Source organism: Propithecus coquereli, unplaced genomic scaffold (genome assembly GCF_000956105.1).
Source record: "Propithecus coquereli isolate 6110/MARCELLA unplaced genomic scaffold, Pcoq_1.0 Scaffold23, whole genome shotgun sequence".
In the NCBI taxonomy this organism is placed as follows: Eukaryota; Metazoa; Chordata; class Mammalia; order Primates; family Indriidae; genus Propithecus; species Propithecus coquereli.
Genome location: NW_012147841.1, coordinates 4,440,212 through 4,461,546, shown reverse-complemented (window position 1 = coordinate 4,461,546; position 21,335 = coordinate 4,440,212). Strand labels below are relative to the sequence as shown.

The following is a 21,335-nucleotide window of genomic DNA, read 5'->3' as shown; positions in this document are numbered from 1 at the left end:
TTTGCTTTTGACTAACTTGAATGTTTTTCTTAGTGTGGCAGATTTTCAGCCATAGACTTTAAAGCTGTGTTTTCAGATCATATTAAAACTTATTTTATTAATAATAAATAGTTTCTTCACTAATTAAAGGCATCTTTTTGGTTACTCATGCTTTAGGGTGCTTGACTTGATCATTTGCATAATCTTTGACATTTCTAGCGCTTCCATGTCTCATAATCCCTTATATGTTACTGAGAATGTAGGTACTCAATAAATAACTGATTGTTTAGTCGAGTTGATGTGTGAATTACGGATACCTGTCCAAAGAAATTGGTACTCCGTAGATTTGGTGCCTGTATTTTCTGACTCTAAGTCAGGATATGTGGATTAAAAGAATGATTGATTAATATTTTAACAGGGCAAAGTTAAACAATGTTAATATTGTTTACAAGAGACTTGAGATGAATACCAAAAATCTTAATTCTTATGGTAGAATACTTATATTCTAATTAAAAAAACCAGGAAGCTGATTTTGGCATTTAAGTAGGGCCTGACACATTATGGAGGCAGTTTTAAGGAGAAATAATATGATAATAGTATTCGAAGAGTTATTAGTGGATCTCACAATCTGTGCATTTTCCTAGTTAAGAGCATGGTCAGTTTCTAAGAACTCATTGTTGCCTTCACTGTAATTTCATATTTCTTCTTTTACCCTATTATTCATTACTGATTAATTTCACTTCATGTTATTAGGTGACGCTAATGAAATTATTCAAAAAGATACATTGAAGACTAAATAGGTCATTCTTTATAGTCCATTTAGTGTATATAATATAATTACTACTCTTCAAATCTTTTTTACCCATTATTTTTTCAGTTTTGTCTTCAAGAGTTAAGAAGACAGTTCCCTGGCAGTCACAGAGTCAAGCGATTAACGGGCATGAGATTTGAAGCCATGGAAAGGTAAACACATCTTGTGAACAATGTGATGCCATTTAGAAATGACAAACATGAAGGCTGTTAATCTTCGTGGTGTTAATCATTTTCGATTCTAAGCATTCTAGTGCATGTGAACTAGTATCTCGTGGCTTTAATTTGTATTTCTTGATGACTAATGAGGTTGAAAACCTTTTCATGGCTGATTGAATATTTAAATAACTTCTTTTTAAAGTATCTTTTTTATCCTTGCCCATTTTTAAAATAGGGTTGTTTTACCTTTTTTTTGATGTTGATTTGTAGTTCTCTATATATTCTGGGTAAAAGAGCTTTGTCAGATATATGTGCTGTGAATATTTTCCCCTATTCTCTGCCTTGGGTATTTATTTTTTAAATGGTGCCTTTAGAAACATAGAAGTTTTTAATTTTGATGAAGTTCAGTTTATCAGTCTTTCTTTATGGTTATTGATTTTTGTATAAGACTTCTTTTCCCACTACAACATCTCAGTGATATTCCATATTTTTTTCTAGAAGCTAGGACCATTTTAAGTTAATTATTTTTCTTTTTGATTTGTAAGAGTGCTTTCACACCATTTTTCTGTTTGCCATCTGCTTTTAAAATTTTATTTTCAGTACTTCTACATGGTTGATTGTGCTGTCCAATCCAACTATGTCTTTACTGATTATCTGCCTATTGTGTCTGTCAATGATTGATAAAGGAGTGTGGAAGTCTCTAATAGTGGATTCATCTGTTTCTCCTTGCAGTTCTATTAGTTTTTACCTCATGTATTTTGATCCTGTTAATCTCATAGGTATTAAGGATTGTTATGTTTTCTTGAGAATGACCCCTTTATAGTATTTATCCCTGGTAATTTTCCTTGCTTTGAATTTTGCTTTCTCTGAAATTAGTAAAGCTACCACAGTTTTTTGATTAATGTTATAGCATATCTTTCTCTATCCCTTTACTTTTAATCTGTTGTATCTTCATAATGAGAGTGAGTTTTATGTAGACATTCAGACATGATTTTTAATCCACTTTGATAATCTTTGTCTTTTAATTGTTGTATTTAGACCATTCACATTTAAAGTGATTATTGATATAGTTGGTTTAATATCTACTATATTCTTAACTATTTTCTTTTGATTGCTCGTGTTCTTTCTTTTTTCTTTCTATCTTTCGTTGTTGCTCTTTTCTTCCTTCCCTGGTTTAATTGAGCATTTTCTGTGATTTCATTTTTTCTCTCTCAGTATATCAGTTATACTTTATACTTCTTTTTAAATTTTTTTAATGGTTGTCCTTCTGTTTGCAATATACGTTTATAACTAATTCAACTCCGCTTTCAAATAACACTACACTGTTTCACAGGTAGTACAAATACCTTACAAAAGAGTATTTTCAATTCCTCCCTTTTGTCACTTACAACATTGCCTTTATTCATTTCACTTATCGATAAACTATAATCCCTGAATACGCTGTTGCTATTATTGTTTTGGGCAAACTGTTATCTGATCAATTAAGAATAAGAAAAATACTCTGGGAGGCCGAGGCAGGCGGATTGTTTGAGCTCAGGAGTTCGAGACCAGCCTGAGCAAGAGCGAGACCCCGCCTCTACTAAAAATAGAAAGAAATGATCTGGACAACTAAAAATATATATAAAAAATTAGCCGGGCATGGTGGCACATGCCTGTAGTCCCAGCTACTCGGGAGGCTGAGGCAGGCGGGTTGCTTGAGCCCAGGAGTTTGAGGTTGCTGTGAGCTAGGCTAACGCCACGGCACTCACTCTATCCAGGGCAACAGAGTGAGACTCTGTCTCAAAAAAAAAAAAAAGAATAAGAAAAATAAAAGATTCTATTTTACCTTCATTTATTCATTTTCTACTACTCTTCCTTTCTTTATATAGATCAAAGTTTCTGACCAATATAATTTTCTTTTTCTCCGAAGAGCAGCTTTTAGCATTTCTTGCAGGTCTACTGTCAGCAAATTTCTTGAGTTTTTTTCTTTGTCAGGGAGTTCATATTTCTCGCTCACTTTTGATGGACAATTTCTTAGGGTACAGAATTCTAGGATGGTGGTTTCTCTTAGAACACTTTAAATAGTTCGTTCCACTGTTTTCTTACTTGTGTAGTTTCTGAAGGGAAGTCTGATATAATTCTTATCCTTGAGCCTATATAAATAAGGTGTTTTTTTTCTCTGCCTTCTTTCAAGATTTTCTGTGTTGGATTTTCTAGAGTCTGAATGTACTATATGTAGGTGTAGATTTTTTTTGGTATTTATCCTGCTTGATATTCTTAGAGCTTCCTGGATCTGTAGTTTTATGTCATAAATTTGGAAACTTCTCAACCCTTATTATTTAAAACATTTCTTATGTTCCTTTCTCTCTTTCTTTTCCTTCTGATATTCCCATTACATATATGCTACATTTTTTTAATTGACACAGGTCTTAGATATTTTGTTCTATTATTGTACTGTCTTTTCTCTTTGCATTTCAGGTTTTTAAGATTTTTTTGATATTTCTTCAAGCTCACTGGTTCTTCTTTGGGTCATGTCTAGTTTATTGATAAGCCCTTCAAAGGCATTCTTCATTTCCATTATATTGTTTTTGATTTCTAGCATTTTCTTTTGATTCTTTTTCTGAGTTTCCATCTCTGTTTACGTTACCCATTTTTCTTGTTCACTTTTTCCATTAGAGCCATAAACATACACATAGTTGTTTAAATTCCTGGTCTGTTAATGGCCAACATTTCTGCCATGGTCTGTTAATGCCAACATTTCTGCCATATCTGAGTCTGCTTCTGATGCTTGCTTGTTCTGTCTCTTCAACCTGTGTGGCTAGTTTTTACTTCATATTTTGGCCAAATTGAATCAGCATATTTTTGAAATAGTTTCTCTGTAAGTACTTTATACATAACTTGTTTTCCTTAAAAAAGTATGACTGTAGTAAACTTTGGCTGTTAAGTGAAGATGAGAAGATTTGGATAGCTATTATAAATGCATATTTAAAAAGCCCTGCCATTTTAGTCTTTAATCTTTCTCTGTATTGACTATTTATCATTATATTTTTAAGGTAATGATTCATGATGTTTCTTTTTTTTGAAAATAGATATGATGATGCTATACAGCTATATGATCGAATTTTACAAGAAGATCCAACTAACACTGTAAGTTTGCAGATGGTCTTGAATATGATCTAGAGTTTAATTTAAAAGATGAAATTATTAATAATTCATAGAGGAAATAATGGAAAGATACATGAGGAACCAGGTTTTATTTTTTTTATTTTAAATAGTTCATGATGGGTCACATTTTATTTTAAATAGATTTACAGCTGTCTAATAAAATTCACTTTTAGAAAATATCTTACTAGAAAAGAAGCTAGTTAAAATTTGGAAAGGTAGACTGTGTGCTTACATGAAAGCCCAGGAGAGCTCAGTGTTTTGTGATATTTTGAAATTTATGAAATACTAACTTGTCTAGTTTGTGTAGTTAATTTTAGTTGTCATAATGAAAAATGAAAGAAGTCATTTTGATAATTACTTAGGAATTAATGAAGGTTATTTTGTTTTGTTTTTGCTTTTTTTCTGCCTGACATGTGAATAAGAAGAATATATATGTGTGTATACAGACACCTTTGTGTGTGTGTGTGTGTGTGTATACACACACCTTTAATTTACTCTGAGTTTGAACAAATACTAGTTTATTGGACAACATATTTGTTCTAAAGATACCTATATAATAGTAGTAGTTTTTTTAAATGTTGAGAAAATTTTAGTTTATTATATAGGCATAATAGCTTCCTCAGACTTTTTTACTAAATAAAACATTCCATGGATACTTTAGATAATATAGCATTTAAATGTTTTATATAATTATTTCTAGGCATACATATGCCTGCTAAAAGAAAATAAATATTTTTAGAATTTTTAACTAGAAATCAGGTTCAGTTTTTTTCCTTTTATAAAAGGAGAAATTGTTATAGAAACACAGTACAGATACATGAAGGTTTTCTCTTAGCAAGTAATTCTTTAACAATAGATTTTAAAAAATGATAAGGTAGAACTCTGGATTTTAAGATGTAAATGCTTAATAATTGAACAACAGTAAATTGGTTAATTTTAAGTAAATTATACTAGCGCAGGAAATTGTTTAATATTGAAATATGTAGTTTCTAGAGCACATTAATCCCAGGCATTGGTCATAAATCCCCATCTCTGCTTATGTCTTTTGATATTTTGTAGTTATGTATTATAGTAGTTGGTATGTTGCTTAAATGATAGATTCTTACTTTTAGTATTATCCCACCTTAGGGAGATTTTTTCTGGAAACTTCTTAGGGTTTTGGGGGGTTTTCTTGGGTAGATATTTGTATGGAAAGGTTTCATTATTTTGTGAGGATTCTCGGAATGTAGAAAGTCAGGGAAAAGTTTTGACAGCTGCAAACCTCTTATAATAAGAAGCAAAAATAAGAAATTAGCTTCCATTAGTTTATCTAGATACCACCAATAAAGAGAAAGTTAAAATTGGAAAGTTTTGAAATAATTTTCTTTTTTTTTTTTTGATATGCAAACATTCATTGACTTGGAGGCACATTGGATTTTTTTTTAAATTTTATGTCAGAATATCATGGGGGTACAAACATTTTGGCTACATGAACTGCTTTTGTACCATTTGAGTCAAAGTTATAAGTGTGCCATCACCCAGACCGCATACCTTGTACCCAATAGATGTGAATTTACGTGTCCCCTCCTCCTGCCTCCTACCTGCTTGATTTCCAATGAATGTTATTTCCTATGTACACGTAAGTGTTGATCAATTAATTCCAATTTAATGGTGAGTACGTGTGGTGTTTGTTTTTCCATTCTTGTGATACTTCATTTAGAATAATGGTCACTAGTTCCATTCAGGTTAATACAAGAGATATTAATTCACTATTGTTTTTTATGGCTGAGTAGTACTATATGGTATACATAGACCACATTTTATTAATTGAAATAATTTTCTAATCTTAACTGTCCTAATAGCTTACCATCTATCTTAATAAAGTAATTTCTTATAAAAAGCACCATTTTTTTCTTAAGATTTTCTCATGTACCCCTACTTCAATTATACGGCTTTACTGCAGTCAAAGATACTAGTTTTCCACCTAACCATAGATTGAAAAAAATAAAATCAAATTTCTGAAAAGAGTTTCTGAGTTTTATATATTTTTCTCATACCAGGTTAAAAGTCAATTGCTAGTAATTTAAGTCATTTTTGTTTTGAAATTAGGAGTCAAATACTTCTCAGTTTAAGTTGGGGATATTTTTTAATAAGTTATTTCATTTTAGGATGTAAGATAATATATAATTAAATATTATTCTGTCTTTGTAATAGTACGTTCCATATTTTATAGCTTTTTATGACTTTTAAGGCTGGCTAAAAGAGAAATCCAGAGGCTAGACTCACTCGTGCCCGTAATCCTAGTACTCTGAGAAGCTGAGGCAGAAGGATTGCTTGAGCTCAGGAGTTTGAGACCAGCCTGAGCAACAGTGAGACTCCATCTCTACAAAAAATAGAAAAAATTAGCCAGGCATGGTGGCACATGCCTGTAGTCCCAGCTACTCAGGAGGCTGAGGCAGGAGGATCGCTTGAGCCCAGGAGTTGGAGATTGCAGTGAGCTATGATGACATCACTGTACTCTACCGGGGGCGACAAAGCAAGATCCTGTCTCCAAAAAAAAAAAAAAAAAAGGAAATCCAGATGGTTCCCGCCATAGAATGTGTGTGAGGTGGTACAGGTTGAGAGCATCCCTAATCTGAAAATTTGAAATCCGAAATGCTCCAAAATCTAAAACTTTTCAAGTTCCAACATGACACCACAAATGGAAAATTCCACACTTGACCACATGTGATGGGTTGCAGTCAAAACTTTTGTTTGAATCACAAACTTATTTAAAATATTGTGTAAAATTACTTTCAGGCTATGTGTATAAGGTGTGTAGGAAATAAATGAATTTCATGTTTAGAGTTGGATCCCGTCCCCGTGGTATCTCATTACGTATATGCAAATATTCCAAAATATGAAAAAAATCAAAATCTGAAACACTTTTGGTCCCAAGTATTTTGGATAAGGGGTACTCAACCTATTGTAACTAAATCCTTTAGAGGCTAGTTAAACATTTTAGAACAAGGTGACTAAATTCAGCTTTGCTAAATGTATTATTCTTTCATCAAACATTCTCTAATCTCATCTCACTTCCTCCTTTCCTTCTGTAAACATTAAATACTTCTCATGAGCTGCCAAAGTGTTGCTGTTACTAAGAATAAAGATACTGTTTCTGTTCCTGTATCCTTAGAAAGCACCGTGCTGGACATTGAAGGAGAAAACAAAGCCATATAAGACCTAGAACTAATAAAGTCTAGTAGAAGACTTTACTTACATGCAACAGTTAAGTTTTTTTGTAGAAGGCATCACTGTTCTTTTTTCACAACTTTAATGTATTATCTCAAAGGTAGAAAAGTCTAGTTTCATCCTCATCCATAGTTATAATTTATACTTTTATACTCTTCTTCTCCACATTGTCTAAAAGTGATCATGTGACCCTTTTGTCTTAAGCCTCTATGTTCCTTGATATCTAGTGTAGAAATGAGGTTGTTCATTCAAGTTTTAAGGGGCTCTCCTTCCCACTCACATGCATTCATTCTTTCAGAAAACATTTGTTGAGTGCATGCAGTGTGCTTGGTGCTGGGAACAGGATGAATTAGATGGCATCTTGGCTTTGGTTTTAGGGAGGCAACGTGATGTAATGAACATATTGTGGACTTTGAAGTAGATTTATTAAATTCTGATTCTTTGGTGACTTGCTGCGTGAGTTTTGAGCCTTGCAGGCCTTGAAGGGTAAGTGTGGCTTAAATGAAACAAAGACGGTGGGCTGAAGAAAGACATCATATCCCAAGTGAATGGCATGAGTAAGCCTTTGCATTATTAAAGTGCAAGACCTGCTTAGGAAAGAAAGAATAAGATGATTAGAATGGAAGTTTTCAAGTTTTTCTTTTGAGAGGGTGGTAGTGAAATGAAATACCTTCTCTCCATCTATTTTTAAAAGTTGTGAAATATTCTTTTGAAAAAGTAATATATACTCATGTTAAAAATTACAGAATGAAATAATATATGGCAAAAAATAAGTCTGTCCTCCAACCCAGGAGCTCAAGTCCTCCTTCCCTTAGGCAAATACTATTAACAATTTGTATGTGTTTTCAGAGATATTTTTTCATGCACAAATAGGCGTGCGTTGTGTGTGTGTATTCCTTTTGACAGGGAAAATGCTTAAAATTGCAAATGTGGCATATTCTACTTAGCAATATATTTTAAAGATCATGCAATGTTAGCACATCCTTTATATTATTCTGTTGAGTGGCTACATAGCATTGCATCGAGTGGGTATATAGTCCATTGTCTTGATAAAAAAGTTTCTTTAACTAAGTTCCCTTTGGTGAACCCTTAGGTTGGTTCTGATATCTTCCTCTCAGAAACAGGGTTGCAGTGGATGTCATTTGTGGGATGAATCCTTAGAAGTGAAATATCTGGGTCAGGAAGTATATGCGTTTTAAATTTTGATTGACGTTGCTAAATTTCCCCCTAAAAAGGCTTTTAGTCATCTATACCCATTTCTGTGGTGTATGAGAGTGACACTTTGCCTGATCTTCCCACATGGCATATTGTGATCTTTTTTATTTTAATCTTTGCAACTGTAATTGGCTAAAAATCTTACCTTGTTAAAATTTGCATTATGAGTAATGTTAGACATCTTTTAATATTCTTAAACAGTTATTTTTACTTTTCTTTCTCAACTGTCTCCTTTTATATCTTTTTCAAATGAAATTTCATTTCTGTTCTGGTTGAAGAAAGGACAAAATTCTGATACTCTGCCTAGTTAACCTTCTCCTTCCCCACTGATTTACCTCTGAGGAAAATAATATTTTATACCTCTGAGTTGGGTCATTGTGCCGAGTAGCTAGAGGTTCAACAAGGGGATCTACATTTGTGACCAGTTATACTTCAGAATTTTAATTTTTATTCTTTGAGAATGGACAGTAAAATCAAATTTTGATTTGGTAAATACCATCAGATATTTTTAGAGATAACTTGTCAGGGATATGGGATATGGTTTGAAGGAGGTGAGAAAAGAGAAGTAATTTGGAGGTTGTTCTTAGGCCAGAGATTATGGGGATCTAAAACTAAGATAAGTGAAATTGGAGAGATAGGGAGATGAATAAAAGTATATTTTTTAATAAAAATATACAAACAAAACTTAGATGCAAATATGTTGTTCAAGAAGAATAGCTCTCAAGTATAATAATTTTAGTCTCTAGGCTGTCAAAGACAAGTATTGAACTAAGCTCACTGTGACCTTTTATTCTGATCCCAATTTTGTCCTTTGTATAGAACAGTGCCCAGCATTTGGTAGACTTTCAATGAATATTCGTTGAATCAATGTCTTTCAGAAAAAAAATACAATCATTATTATATTTTAATTGATTTCATATTTCAGAAAGATCAGGTTTTGCCCTGAATCGTAAACTCTGCCTTGTATGATATATCAAATATTTGAAGTCTTATTTTGGAATTAGATATAATTGCCTGTGTGCCGAGAGTAAAGATGTTCTTAAAAGCTCACATTTTCAGGTTGTGGACATAGCCTTGGAGACAGGAGAACCTGAAACTCTGCTTTCCCTTTGCAGACCAACTATTCATTTCTTTCTGGGTCCCTAAATCTGGAGGGGATATGGGGATATTCTAGATTATATTTTGCTGGTAGGCCTTAATCCTTTAATCCTTTTCTATGCAGTATCTCTTCCCCAAGTAGCCTGTTTTTTTAAGATACTACTTACCTGTCAGGAAAAATTGCTAGCTAGCCCATTGTATGTAACATTAAGAAAGCATGTAGCTGATTTGATGAAGATTTATTCATGGTCCTTAAAAGTTTGAAATGAATTATATAAGTTCCTGTTTATTGTTTGGCATTAGTGTATATAGCTTTGGTTGGAAAAAATCCTATAGGAGCATGGAACTGTGCAAATTCTCGTCTTCCCCTTGGGGTCCAGCTCCTCTGTAGCTACCTCCCCTTTGATTGTTTCAGTAAAAATCACAATAACCTTTATTCTTCCTCTGAAATTTAAAAGATACTGTACCCAAGTGTTCCTTCTTGGGTTTATTTATATTGTAGTTATACATATTTCACCTAGAAAATGTGAATTCTCTGAGGCTAGGGATTGGACTTATTTGATGTTCATTAAAGAAAACAGAATAGGATCTATGTTGTTGACAAGTTGATTTACTTTTGAATAATGGAGTAAATTGTTTGTTGTCTGTGGTATTCTTTTAGTAGAGTGGTTCTCACTGTCATACATGGGTTTTTCAGAACTATTGCATTTCTTAATGCCTCCAGATTGCTTATTCAGAACATCAGTTAGGGCAGCAGACAAATTTGAAGTGGTGCGGGCTAAAAATCTTCTAAACTTTTGGGAGGGCAAAAATACAATAGTTAGCATTGATTAAGGGATGATAAAATTATTTAATGTGCTCTGATTTTGTGAATTTTAAAAAAAGACTTTTGATCCGAGTAAAGCATGTTCAAAGAACAGCTTATATGATCATCTAGATTTTTTTCTACTTCACAACTGACTTACAGTAAAGCTCCAGCTTTCTATTAATACAAAGCAGAGATTAAAGATGAGAATGGGGTGAAAGCAGGAGTGATAGAATTGAGGAAGATGGTGATGATGACAGGTAATGTTTATTGAATATTTACTATGGTCCATCACTGAGCTAAGTACTTTATGTATGTATCTTATTAAGTATCACTACAATCCTGTTAGATATCGTCTTTATTTTATGGGCAAACAAGATCACAGAGAAGTTAAGTGACTTGCTCAAGATTATACAGTTAGTAAGAAACTCTGAATAGGCAGTTTGATGCCAGAGCTAAAGACCATTAATCCATGAAGAAAGAAAGAAGCAATGGTAATGAATGTAATTGGGACTAGGTAATTAATATACATGGGCAACCAGGTGTCCCCCACAGAAATTTCATTATGTAAATTTAGTTATTTAACTACATTGTACTTGCCACCGTCAAAGAGCATGTGAAGTCTAATAATAACTTGTTTTTATTTTTTAAAATCTCCTAAGCATAATTTTTGCTTTATAGAATATTATACTAGGGAAGCTGTGATAGAAGGAAATTTGCCTTGTTTATAAGCCTTTTTTTTGTGCTCTGGGTAAGATCCAAAAGGCAAGAGAATCCTTTTTTGAACCTTATTCGGTTGCCTGGTAATCATTCGAAACCCAGGGTTTTGTGTAGCTTTTGGGGCACATGCTGCTTGACTTTTTATTCACAGTTAGATGTATGAATAAGGAATTGGGCAGCTCAGTACTAAGTGTACAGAGAGTAAGAGACTATGGCAGAAAAAATAAGCATATAGATTCAGGAGCCGTAGGCTTTGGTTTTTGTCTGTGTAAAATGAAATTTAATTATCACTTTAGGTTCTTTCCAGCTGTAATATTTGTGACATATTCATTTATTCTGTAGATGGTTGCTGAACATCTGCTTCCTTCAGTGTCTAGTACTGTTCTTTGTGAATGTGCAAAAACTGAGATGTGTGTTTCTGTTTTCATCTTAATTTTTTGCACCAGTATCTTTGTTATAATTGGTTGTATATTTTACATATGATACATTACATATTCTGTGTTTATTTAAAAATTTAGATATACTTTGAAGCAGATGATAAAACTTTTAGATTTTAAATGGCTTTTCTTTTATAATTTATCCCATATCATAATGAGTACTTTTTGAAATTTCATATTTTATGATAGAAGTTTTAACTCCAAATGTTAAAATCACTTATAAAATGTAGAGCAGTTTTCTTTTTTTAAGACTTAAATTGACTTTTGAAAAGATTGATCCAAATAAGATATTTAGAAAAATTTAGAACTTTGGCATATTTTACAGGAACAGAAGTACAAGAAAGAAATGCAAAATTAAAGTGGATAAATATTCAAGACTTTACTTAACATTTAGTCTATGATTTTTTTTAAAAAAAACTGTTTCGACATATAATTGACATAGAATAAACAGCACATATTTAAGGTGTATAATTTGATAAGTTTTGACATTTGTATATACCAGTGAAACCATTACCACCACAATCAAGATAGTAAATGAAACCATCATCCTCAAAAGTTTCCCAGCCTGATCAGAATAGTGTTTGAGGCTAATTATTTGCCATTACTGTGGTGAGAACCTTCTGGGTACTCTATCCAATGCCCAGTGAATCCTGCCATTTTCCAGTCTGGCTGGTAGCAGGGGCACAGCTGGGCACTGTGTCCCCTAAACTTTTTTGGTGGTTCTTTCCCTGGCTTTGGGTAGTTTCCTCACCCGCATGCACTGATCAGTACAAAGCTGAGTATTCAAGGGGAACCCTCTGCAGAGCTCCGGAGTCCTTATTCTGTACTTTTATTCTTCTGTGGTACTCTGCCTCTTCGATCTTCCTGGACTCTCAGCTCCTTCTCCTGAACTTGGGGAGTTCTCTGGTCTCAATCTGTTTTTCCCCTCCCTGCGCAGCACCCTTGCAGCTTCCTCAAGGCAGTGAGCCAGGGCAATAAAAATAGAGCTTACCTGGTTTGTTTCCCACTTCTCAGGGATTACTGTCCTTCATTGCCTGCTGTCCTGTAGCTTAAGGCAGGAGGAGTAAATTTGGTCCCTGTTACTTTATTTTGGCTGAAAATTAAGTCCCCATTTAATACTAATTTAAAATGATCATGATAAAGATTGGTACTTATGCCAGAATGAGGTATTATTTTTCTTGAAAAGAAATAACCTGGACAGGGCTTTTATTTAGTAAAAAGTATATGACTTAATAATGTAACCGTGCTCATATAATAGTGATTGCTGAGTAGGTTTTTTTTTAAGCTGCCACATATAGCAGCTTAAAGGAGGATTGGCTTTTCATAGCTGAATGGTTACCACTTAAAAGTTTGTTTTAAATTTTAGAATATTAGGACCTACAATGCTGTATCTCAGGTTTTACATGATGAGGTTCATATGATAGAGTGGGGCATGCTTCCCAAATTGATTAAGAAAGCCTTGTATTTAAAATCTTTTGTTGTACCTCAGTGAAGTTTTTGTTAGGCAGAAAAGCTCTTAGTTTTTAAAATTGGCTGTTCCAAAGTTAATGCTAAATTTCTGTTTTACATAATTCTTACAAAGTTATAACATTACTCCCACCACAAATTCGCATCATTCAAAATAACAGTAACACATTATTTAATTTATAATATTTCAGCTTCCTTTCAGGAAGTCTTGTAGAAGAATCTAGGATGGAAATCAGAAATTTTGGATCTCCTAATTCTACCTTTTTTGATACATTTAAGTTGATTACACCTTTATTTCCCTATCATTTTCGAAAGTATTATCCTTTAAAAGTCATTTTAAAAGACTAATTATCTTTGAAACACTCTAGGGCAGTGCTTTACAAACTGTCTTCTGTAGAATGCTGCTGACCAAAAAAATTCAGTACGTGTTCAACAGTAGAGGAATGGTTCTATTGTCAAATAACTGAAAAAAATGAGTTTAACAAAGTCAGTTGTTTTCAGTACACTCTTCATGAAACTTATATTGTGCTTGACAATGCCCATTACAGTGTTCATATCACACTTCTTATTAATACTAAGACTAAAGATGTGTTAATTGCTATTCATAGTTATACTTTGACTTTTTGTCTGATTTGTGATATTTGAATTCAAAATGTTCTACAAGTTTTCACTGCATCTGTAGTATCTCATTTCAGCTGTTGCACGTCCTTTAAGGATTGGGGCAAGATATAAATATAAAACAAGTAAGTCTGTGCCAGTCCTTTAAAGATCTCCTAGAGCTTTGTGGCAAGGCTTAACACATGAATGTTAAGCATAGAACGGAACATTTTTTAAGAAAAAAAAAAAGGAAGATAGGTATCATGTTAATTGCTATGCCTTGATATACTTGGAGATAGATGGTATACTGAGCTTTGGAGAGGTTAAAAAAAGCTGATTAAGTAACAAGAGTTGGTATTCAACTTCTTGTCTTTTTGATTTCAAAACCTAGATTCTTTTTGCTCTGTCATATTGCTGGTGGAAGAAGTAGTGTCATGAAAAATGAAGAGAATAAATTATGTTTCAAATGGTGCTGGATCAGATATTATATGCCTAAAAGAAATCAGTTTGTTATATGTTAATTTATCCCTCGTCTATTAATATTTTTGGACGTACTTGGGACAAGGCTCCCAAGTCTAATATTCTACCTTTAGGATTTGAGTTACTTTCAGAGCTTTACTTTTACTTTTCTTTTGAGTTCTTGGGACTTTGTAAACTTTACATTTATTGTGGTGCTTTTTATATTTGAGTGTGCCTACTGTTTGGCAAGCATTGTTCTAGGTCTTAGACATGACCCAAATAATTAAGGATATACATTCTTAAAATATCATTTTTTATTACCAAAATATTATCAGAATTATTATAAGTATTGCTCTTGCCCTAATTTGTTGGAGAGTCTCTTGATTTCTCTAAACTTTTCACTTTGACTTCTTCAGAGCCAAATCACTCACTACCCACCCCAGGACATGTAGCTCTTGTTACTCTAGAGAGGCCCCATCCATTTTACTTATGTCTGCATCTTTTGGAGTGTGTATTATATAAAACCATAAGAAACTATGTTCATAGTAAGCTTACCTTTACCCTAGTTATAGTGTGTTTTATTGTTTATCCTTCTGTGTTTGAATTAAGCAGAGATGGAGGGACATAAATATAACTTATACAATGCTATCCAGTCCCTGACTGTTCACTTCAGCCTCAAATTTGTAGTCTCGATTATACACAGTCATGCTTTCTCCTATGCCTTTGCTCATGTGTCCCTATTATATTATACAATGTCCACACATATCTTCCTGTTCTGCTTCCTTAATGTGTAACCACCCTTTCTGTTTCAGTACAAGTATCACATCTGGGACCCTCTTTGCTTCCTGTTCTTCCACTTCCTCCATTCTGCCTCAGCCTGTGTTAGGATCTCCTCCTTGTTATCATGACACCGTAGATATCTCTATCATTGCCCCTTAGAGCAATAAAGTTTTTTACTTGGTGTGTCTTTGTCATGAGACTGAGCTCCTGCAAGGAATTATCTATTTCTTTTTTATTCTTATTTTTTCATTGTCTAGCACAGTACCTGGCAAACAATAGAAGTCTGATACGTATTTGATGAATGCATAAATAAATGGCATCAGTTTTTATGTTTGTCATTTAAATAACTTTAAAATGCAAGTTTCAAATGTTTTGCTTATTATAAAATATTTCTTTCAGTACCTGTATTTTTCTTTTGAAAGACTCACAGGTAGATTTTTCTCTTAAAATTGTGAAAAAAGTTGTCAGAAGCCATATTTGTATAATGATATTCAAGTGACCATGGTGAGATTTTTTTCCTAATCTCCACTATCCCTCTACCTCTCAAGATACAGATCTGATGAATGGGACAGAGTGAAGGACTTTAAGTTGGATAAAGATTAGGATTCCCTGCTGGCTTGTAATTATCAGAATCTGGATAGTTATTTATTTGGATGAAACGATGCATACATTGTGTGCATCAAAAGTAAAGCATATGTGATTGTTAGAGGAATGTTTGAATTCCCCAGTGGGATGTCACGGGGCATGTTTATAAACTCCCACTAAGCAGTAGTTCTACAATGGAATTTCACTGGCATTGAGATAATAATTTGCACAGTCAAATTACCTTCTTTACAAAAACCCAAGGAATCATGAGGGCCTAATCCTTTATTAATGTCAACCCATAGGCTGCAAGAAAGCGTAAGATTGCCATTCGAAAAGCCCAGGGGAAAAATGTGGAGGCCATTCGGGAACTGAATGAGTATCTGGAACAGTGAGTGTTTTACAAGCGGATTGTGTTTTGTTATTCTGATAAATCTTTTTTAATTAAAATGGAATTTGCATTTGATTTTCCTGTTTGTCTCCATGCTGTTCATTTATAGAATGTCTACACACTTACTTTTTTTTTTTCCCTTTCCTACCACCAGATTTGTTGGAGACCAAGAAGCCTGGCATGAACTTGCAGAACTTTATATCAATGAACATGAGTAAGTTGTTAACACGCAAAATTTTGCTAAGAGTGCAATTTTTGTCAAAGTTTACAAGGTGTAGTGGTTTTCAAAGATGTGAATCACTTGTCATTTCAAATGAGAAACAATATATCATCAATTAAACGAAAAATAACAAATCAACAGTTTGTTGGTCATAATTTGTGAGTAGCTTTAACTGGGTCATTTGTGTTTTGCTAAATTGTTTTTGTTTGAGAAGTAAGTTTTTCTTTCAAATACAGATGGTATTCTTTGAAATTATAAAGGCCTGCATTTGCCAAGCTAAGGTTATTTTTGGTGAATCAAAATTGTGAATTTTTTAGAGTTCAAATTGTTCTTATATACAAAGAGTATTATACTCCCTGCCGTTTAAAAATTCTGTCAATTGTATGCATGTATTAGCTTTAGTACTAAGAGAATCAACTCTTCTAAAGTGAAGCATTCTGTTTCCTGGGTAAAAAACCGAGAATAATCAAGAATGTTGAATGCTGTAGGAACTTGCTTATTGGATATTTAATGTTTTTGTTAGCTTTTTTATTGCTGTAATGACAGGAGGAAATCCCAGTGTGAGAGGATTAGTCCAGAGTCTTAGTGCAAGTTTTCTAATATCACAGCATTAACGCTAACCTCCATCTAGAGGCATAACTTTTTTTTTCTTTTTTCTCTTGGTTCTTTTGAATCTGAAGTATATTACATTGTTTCTTTTCCTTCTTTTTGACTGAATAGAATCAGATTCTCACGCACATTTTCTTATTGTGCATGAATAACCTGTTCTTAAACTACAAACAGCTGACACAGGAAATAGAATGAAGACACTTCTCTGTTGTCCGTGGTCTACATGTATAATGTGAAATAGAGGATTGAGGTGGTTATTTGTGTAATTCTAATAAAAGTCAAAAGTACAATAAAAATAATAGCTGTTATTTAATTTGCGCTATATTCTGGTAATAATTTTTCAATTATCTGGTATACTCTGGCCATCAGATTCTCTGTGTTTGGTTAGGAAATTATTTTCTGATTCATGTTCAGTATAGAATGTACATATGGTTGTATGTACACATATGTAAACATTCTCTTATGCATATGACATGGTATATAATACTTATATTTAAATAACATGAAACTGAATTTTCAGAGTGCAGTAAAAAAAGTAACATTAGCTTTATTTCTAAAACAGGTGATAGTCATTTAAAATTTTTTCATACCTTATAAAGATTTTTCTGACTATAAAAGCATTTAAAAATATTTCACATCATTAAGGAAATTTTTTTTTTCAGGTTAAAGAAATACCTAATGTAGAAAATTTGGGAAACCCAATAAAGTGTAAAGACCAAAACAAAAATTGCATTTAATTCCATCATCCTGAATTATAGTTTATGTTTGATTTTTGTTTTCCATACCTCTTAAAAATCCAAGATAAAATTATCTTTTGCTTTCTCTTATATTTTGTCAAAAATTTCTTACCACTGTAAACATTCTACAATGTGGTTTTAATGGCTTTATATTGTTTCTTTATATCAATTTACCCTGCTAGTATTTTTAACCAGTTTCTTAGGGGGATATGGAGGTTATTTTACATTTTCATTGTAATACTGTAGTGATCATCTTTGTTTCCTTGGGCTGTAATTCTTAGAAATAGAATTACTTTATTAAATGATATGCACATTTTCTGTGGTCTTGATAAATAGTTCCTAATCGTTCCCTAGAATGGTAATAGCAATTTACTTTCACACCAGCAATTATTAGAGTACCCCTTTAACAACACTAGGTACTATGATTGTTTTTAATCTTTGCAAATTTGATAGGTGAAAACTGGTTATACTTTTTTTTTCATTTTTAAGAGCTTTTTCTGTAAAGGAGATCAACCATTTGTCAGAAATATGTCTTTGCTTGTTATGTGCCTTTTTAATACTGACTTTTTTAATTATGGAAAGCTTACATTTTCAGAAAATCAGATATATCAATTTTTATCACTTTCATGTCTTCTGTCCTCTAAGAACTATATAAATATATCACCTTTTTTTCTATTTCATTTGCAGTTTTATTTTTTTGCATGAATTTCTAATATTTAGTCATCAAATTTAGGTTATACTTTATTTTTAACCTATCATTAAATTAGTTTCATCAGGTAGGATCACAGTTTTGCTTTGTATTAAAGAGTTTATTGAAATAGAGTTGAATATACACTTGAGAAATGAACTGAAAAATCCCAAGAAATCAAGAAATACAAAAATACAAAAGTGCTTGAAAAATAATGTGTTTTTAGAGGAAATGATCATTGTGGTCAGTCTACTCATTTATCTAGTATCACAACACTCTTTTTGGTCTTAAAGCCAGTTATAAAATGACCATTTATTTTTTTCTAATTGAACACTTAGAAGAAATATTTAGATTTAGAGTGAGTCGAAATAAATATGTTCAGATTTTTTTGAAACTGAAAATTAGAATCAGGTCACTTGATTAATTTGACTTTGTTGGAGTGAGTCATTGTAGTAGATAGAAATTTTATGGTGAAGTGTTATTGTGGGATGTCAGCATGAGTTTAGGGAACGCAGTGGCAAAAATGTAGCAGTTTAGAAGATGCTAGATATGTTTAACATTTGGTATTCTTTTCTGCATATGAACAGATATAAGCTTTTTAAAGTATAATAGGTCACAGACAGCATTGGGGGCCTACATCTAGAATTTTTGACTCCAAATCTCCATAATAGAATGTTCATATAGCCCTATTTAGTGTTTTTATAATGGGAAAAGGTGATATAGAATTCTGCAACATAATTTTTTATGTCATTAAGTTACTTTAAGTTTGATTCTGATTTATAAATTATAGTTTGTCTTTAGTTATTCTAGTGGTGTGTATCACACCCATTAACCATATCGAGAAATTATACTTGTTCTAAATATAAAAAATTACAGTTATAATTTATGTGTTAGCACTACCAATACATATTACAGGTTAAGTATCCCTAATCTGAAAATCTGAAATTTGAAATGTTCCAGAATTCAAGGATGCTAAAAGGAAATGCTCATTGGAGCATTTTGGATTTTCAAATCTGGGATGCTCAATCAGTAAGATAACACAAATATTTATTTCAAAACAAAAAAAAAATCTAAAATCTGAAACACTTCTGGTCATTTCAGATAAGGGATACTCAACCTGAATAAGCAAAAATAAATTCATGTTATCAAAGACTTAATTTTTTTTACTTGATTTATAAAATTCAAACTAGATACTATATCAGCAAGTATTATACATTAATACATTAATTATGGTTGTGATTATAGGTCCTTTTTGTGGGTCCAGTCTTATTATAAAATTCTATATCAATGGGAATTATCAAAATTCTATAAGGAAAAATCATGATATTGGTAAAACATAATAGGAAAAAATATTGTAGGCTTTGGTTATATACTTTTGTGAGGCACAAAATAAAACTTTAGTTCTAGTACTGACTCTAACATAGTAATAATAATTGACTCAAACTGCACAAAAACAAATCATGTAATAATTGTTAATTCAATTTTAAATCAATTGAAATTATTTTTACTTCTCCAATCTTAGTATCATTGAGTCATTGTATATAATAAGTTAACTTCTCTATGAACCTGAAATGGTACTGGCTATGTACACACACCATCCTTGGCAGAACTGAGGAAATAGTCACTTTCTGTGTGGCCTAATACTCTTGAGCAACCTTGCCTAAGAATGGCTGGACTAGAACTAGACCATTTCTTGAGCTCCTTCTAGCTCTAAGTTTATTTGATCCTATATTTTATCCACAAAATTAGTTTGATTTTGTATTTTGTAAAATTGGGGGAAGAGATCCTTTTCTTATATATGATACCAATTGATTTTTGAGAAGAATATCTTGGTGTTCATTTTGCAGCAAAAATTTCTACCTGCCCATTTTATTGTGCTTTATGCTGTATAGGAACCAGAGTAACAGTTGTGCTAAACCCATTTAAATCTATAAGAACTTTTATTCTTAGCCTCAGTATGAATTTTTGGCATCATCCTAGTTAAAGGAATACATTTAGAAGAGGACTGTCTTTTGATAAAGTTGGGTATTTAAAGTAGAGACACAGCTTTCCCCTTTTAGAGTGATAGTTATTAGCTTAGGTAGTCATAATACTTTTTTAGACATTTATTCAGTCATTTGCTCATTGATTTGTTTAATCATTTATTAAATACCTATTATGTGTCAAGAACCTATGCTAGATTTTAGATGTAAAAATGGAAAGGACTAAATAGCTGCATGTTTTTGGATAAGAATCCATATATAAGGTCCTTCCTAAATCTAAAATGGTATAATTCTTGGATAGTTTGCAGGGTGTATTTTTTCCTTAGGCCCTTTTGGTTTGACTGCTGTACACACTTTTTATGTTACCATTGACATCTTCATCACTGTCATCACTACCACTACTATAGTTTATCATTGTGGTGTGTGATGCATATTGGCAACATACGTAGTGCTTAAGAGTGCAGGCTCTCTGCAGTGGCGCAGGCTTGCTTCAGTTTACATGTCTGTGCCTCAGTGTTCTCAGCTATAGAATGTTGATGTTCCTAGGGTTTTGGTAGGATTAAATTAGTTAATACTCATAACATACTTAGAGCAGTACATGACACATGATCACTTAATAAAAGTTAGCTATTATTTGCCAATATACGTGTATAAAACTGGAATATGTATAGTTTAAAAAGTAAGTTTATCAAGCGTTAGCATAAAGGTAGGTACCTTTGTATATTGGTGACAAATGCCAAATTTAGGTAGCCTTTTTCTTTGGGTAGTGTCATCACCTCCTCTCTGGGAATAAATCTTGCAACACCTGTGTTCTTTAGGATATTCACATTAAACATTTAAAATATACTAATGTGAATTATAGTTACACGGTTTAAAGCTGCTTTTCCAGATGCTTTCTGGCAGTTCTCACCTTATATTTTCAGTAAGATTTTTGTTTTGTTTTTTTTCTATCACATGATTTAATTGTAGTAGAGTGTGTGTCAAAACTAACTTATCCTATTTTTCATGTGTTTAAAAATGTATAACTTCATTATAATTTGATATTTGACAGTTAAGTAATGAGAAGTCTTTGTAACAGAATATATTGGTGAATATATGCCTGTGAAGGATTTTTAGGGAATAGAGAATATGTAATAAAATGTTTATTTCCTCCTTACACTTTAGCTATTTGAATATATTATTTAATGATCAGTGAACTTCTAGAAATTATTTTTTACGTAACCTGATCTAAAGTCTTGGAGGCTGT

The 21,335-nt window shown here is 32.4% G+C and overlaps 1 protein-coding gene across 1 annotated transcript in view; it reads left to right on the top strand.

Moving 5' to 3' along the window:
* The window catches only part of EMC2 (ER membrane protein complex subunit 2), a 57,004-nt gene that overhangs the window by 23,373 nt on the left and 12,296 nt on the right, over positions 1-21,335 (top strand). The window contains exons 3-7 of the mRNA XM_012645299.1: positions 624-634; positions 857-942; positions 4,017-4,074; positions 15,768-15,853; positions 16,008-16,068. Of these exons, the coding sequence (XP_012500753.1) occupies positions 624-634; positions 857-942; positions 4,017-4,074; positions 15,768-15,853; positions 16,008-16,068 (302 nt within the window). The remainder of the gene's footprint in view (positions 1-623; positions 635-856; positions 943-4,016; positions 4,075-15,767; positions 15,854-16,007; positions 16,069-21,335) is intronic.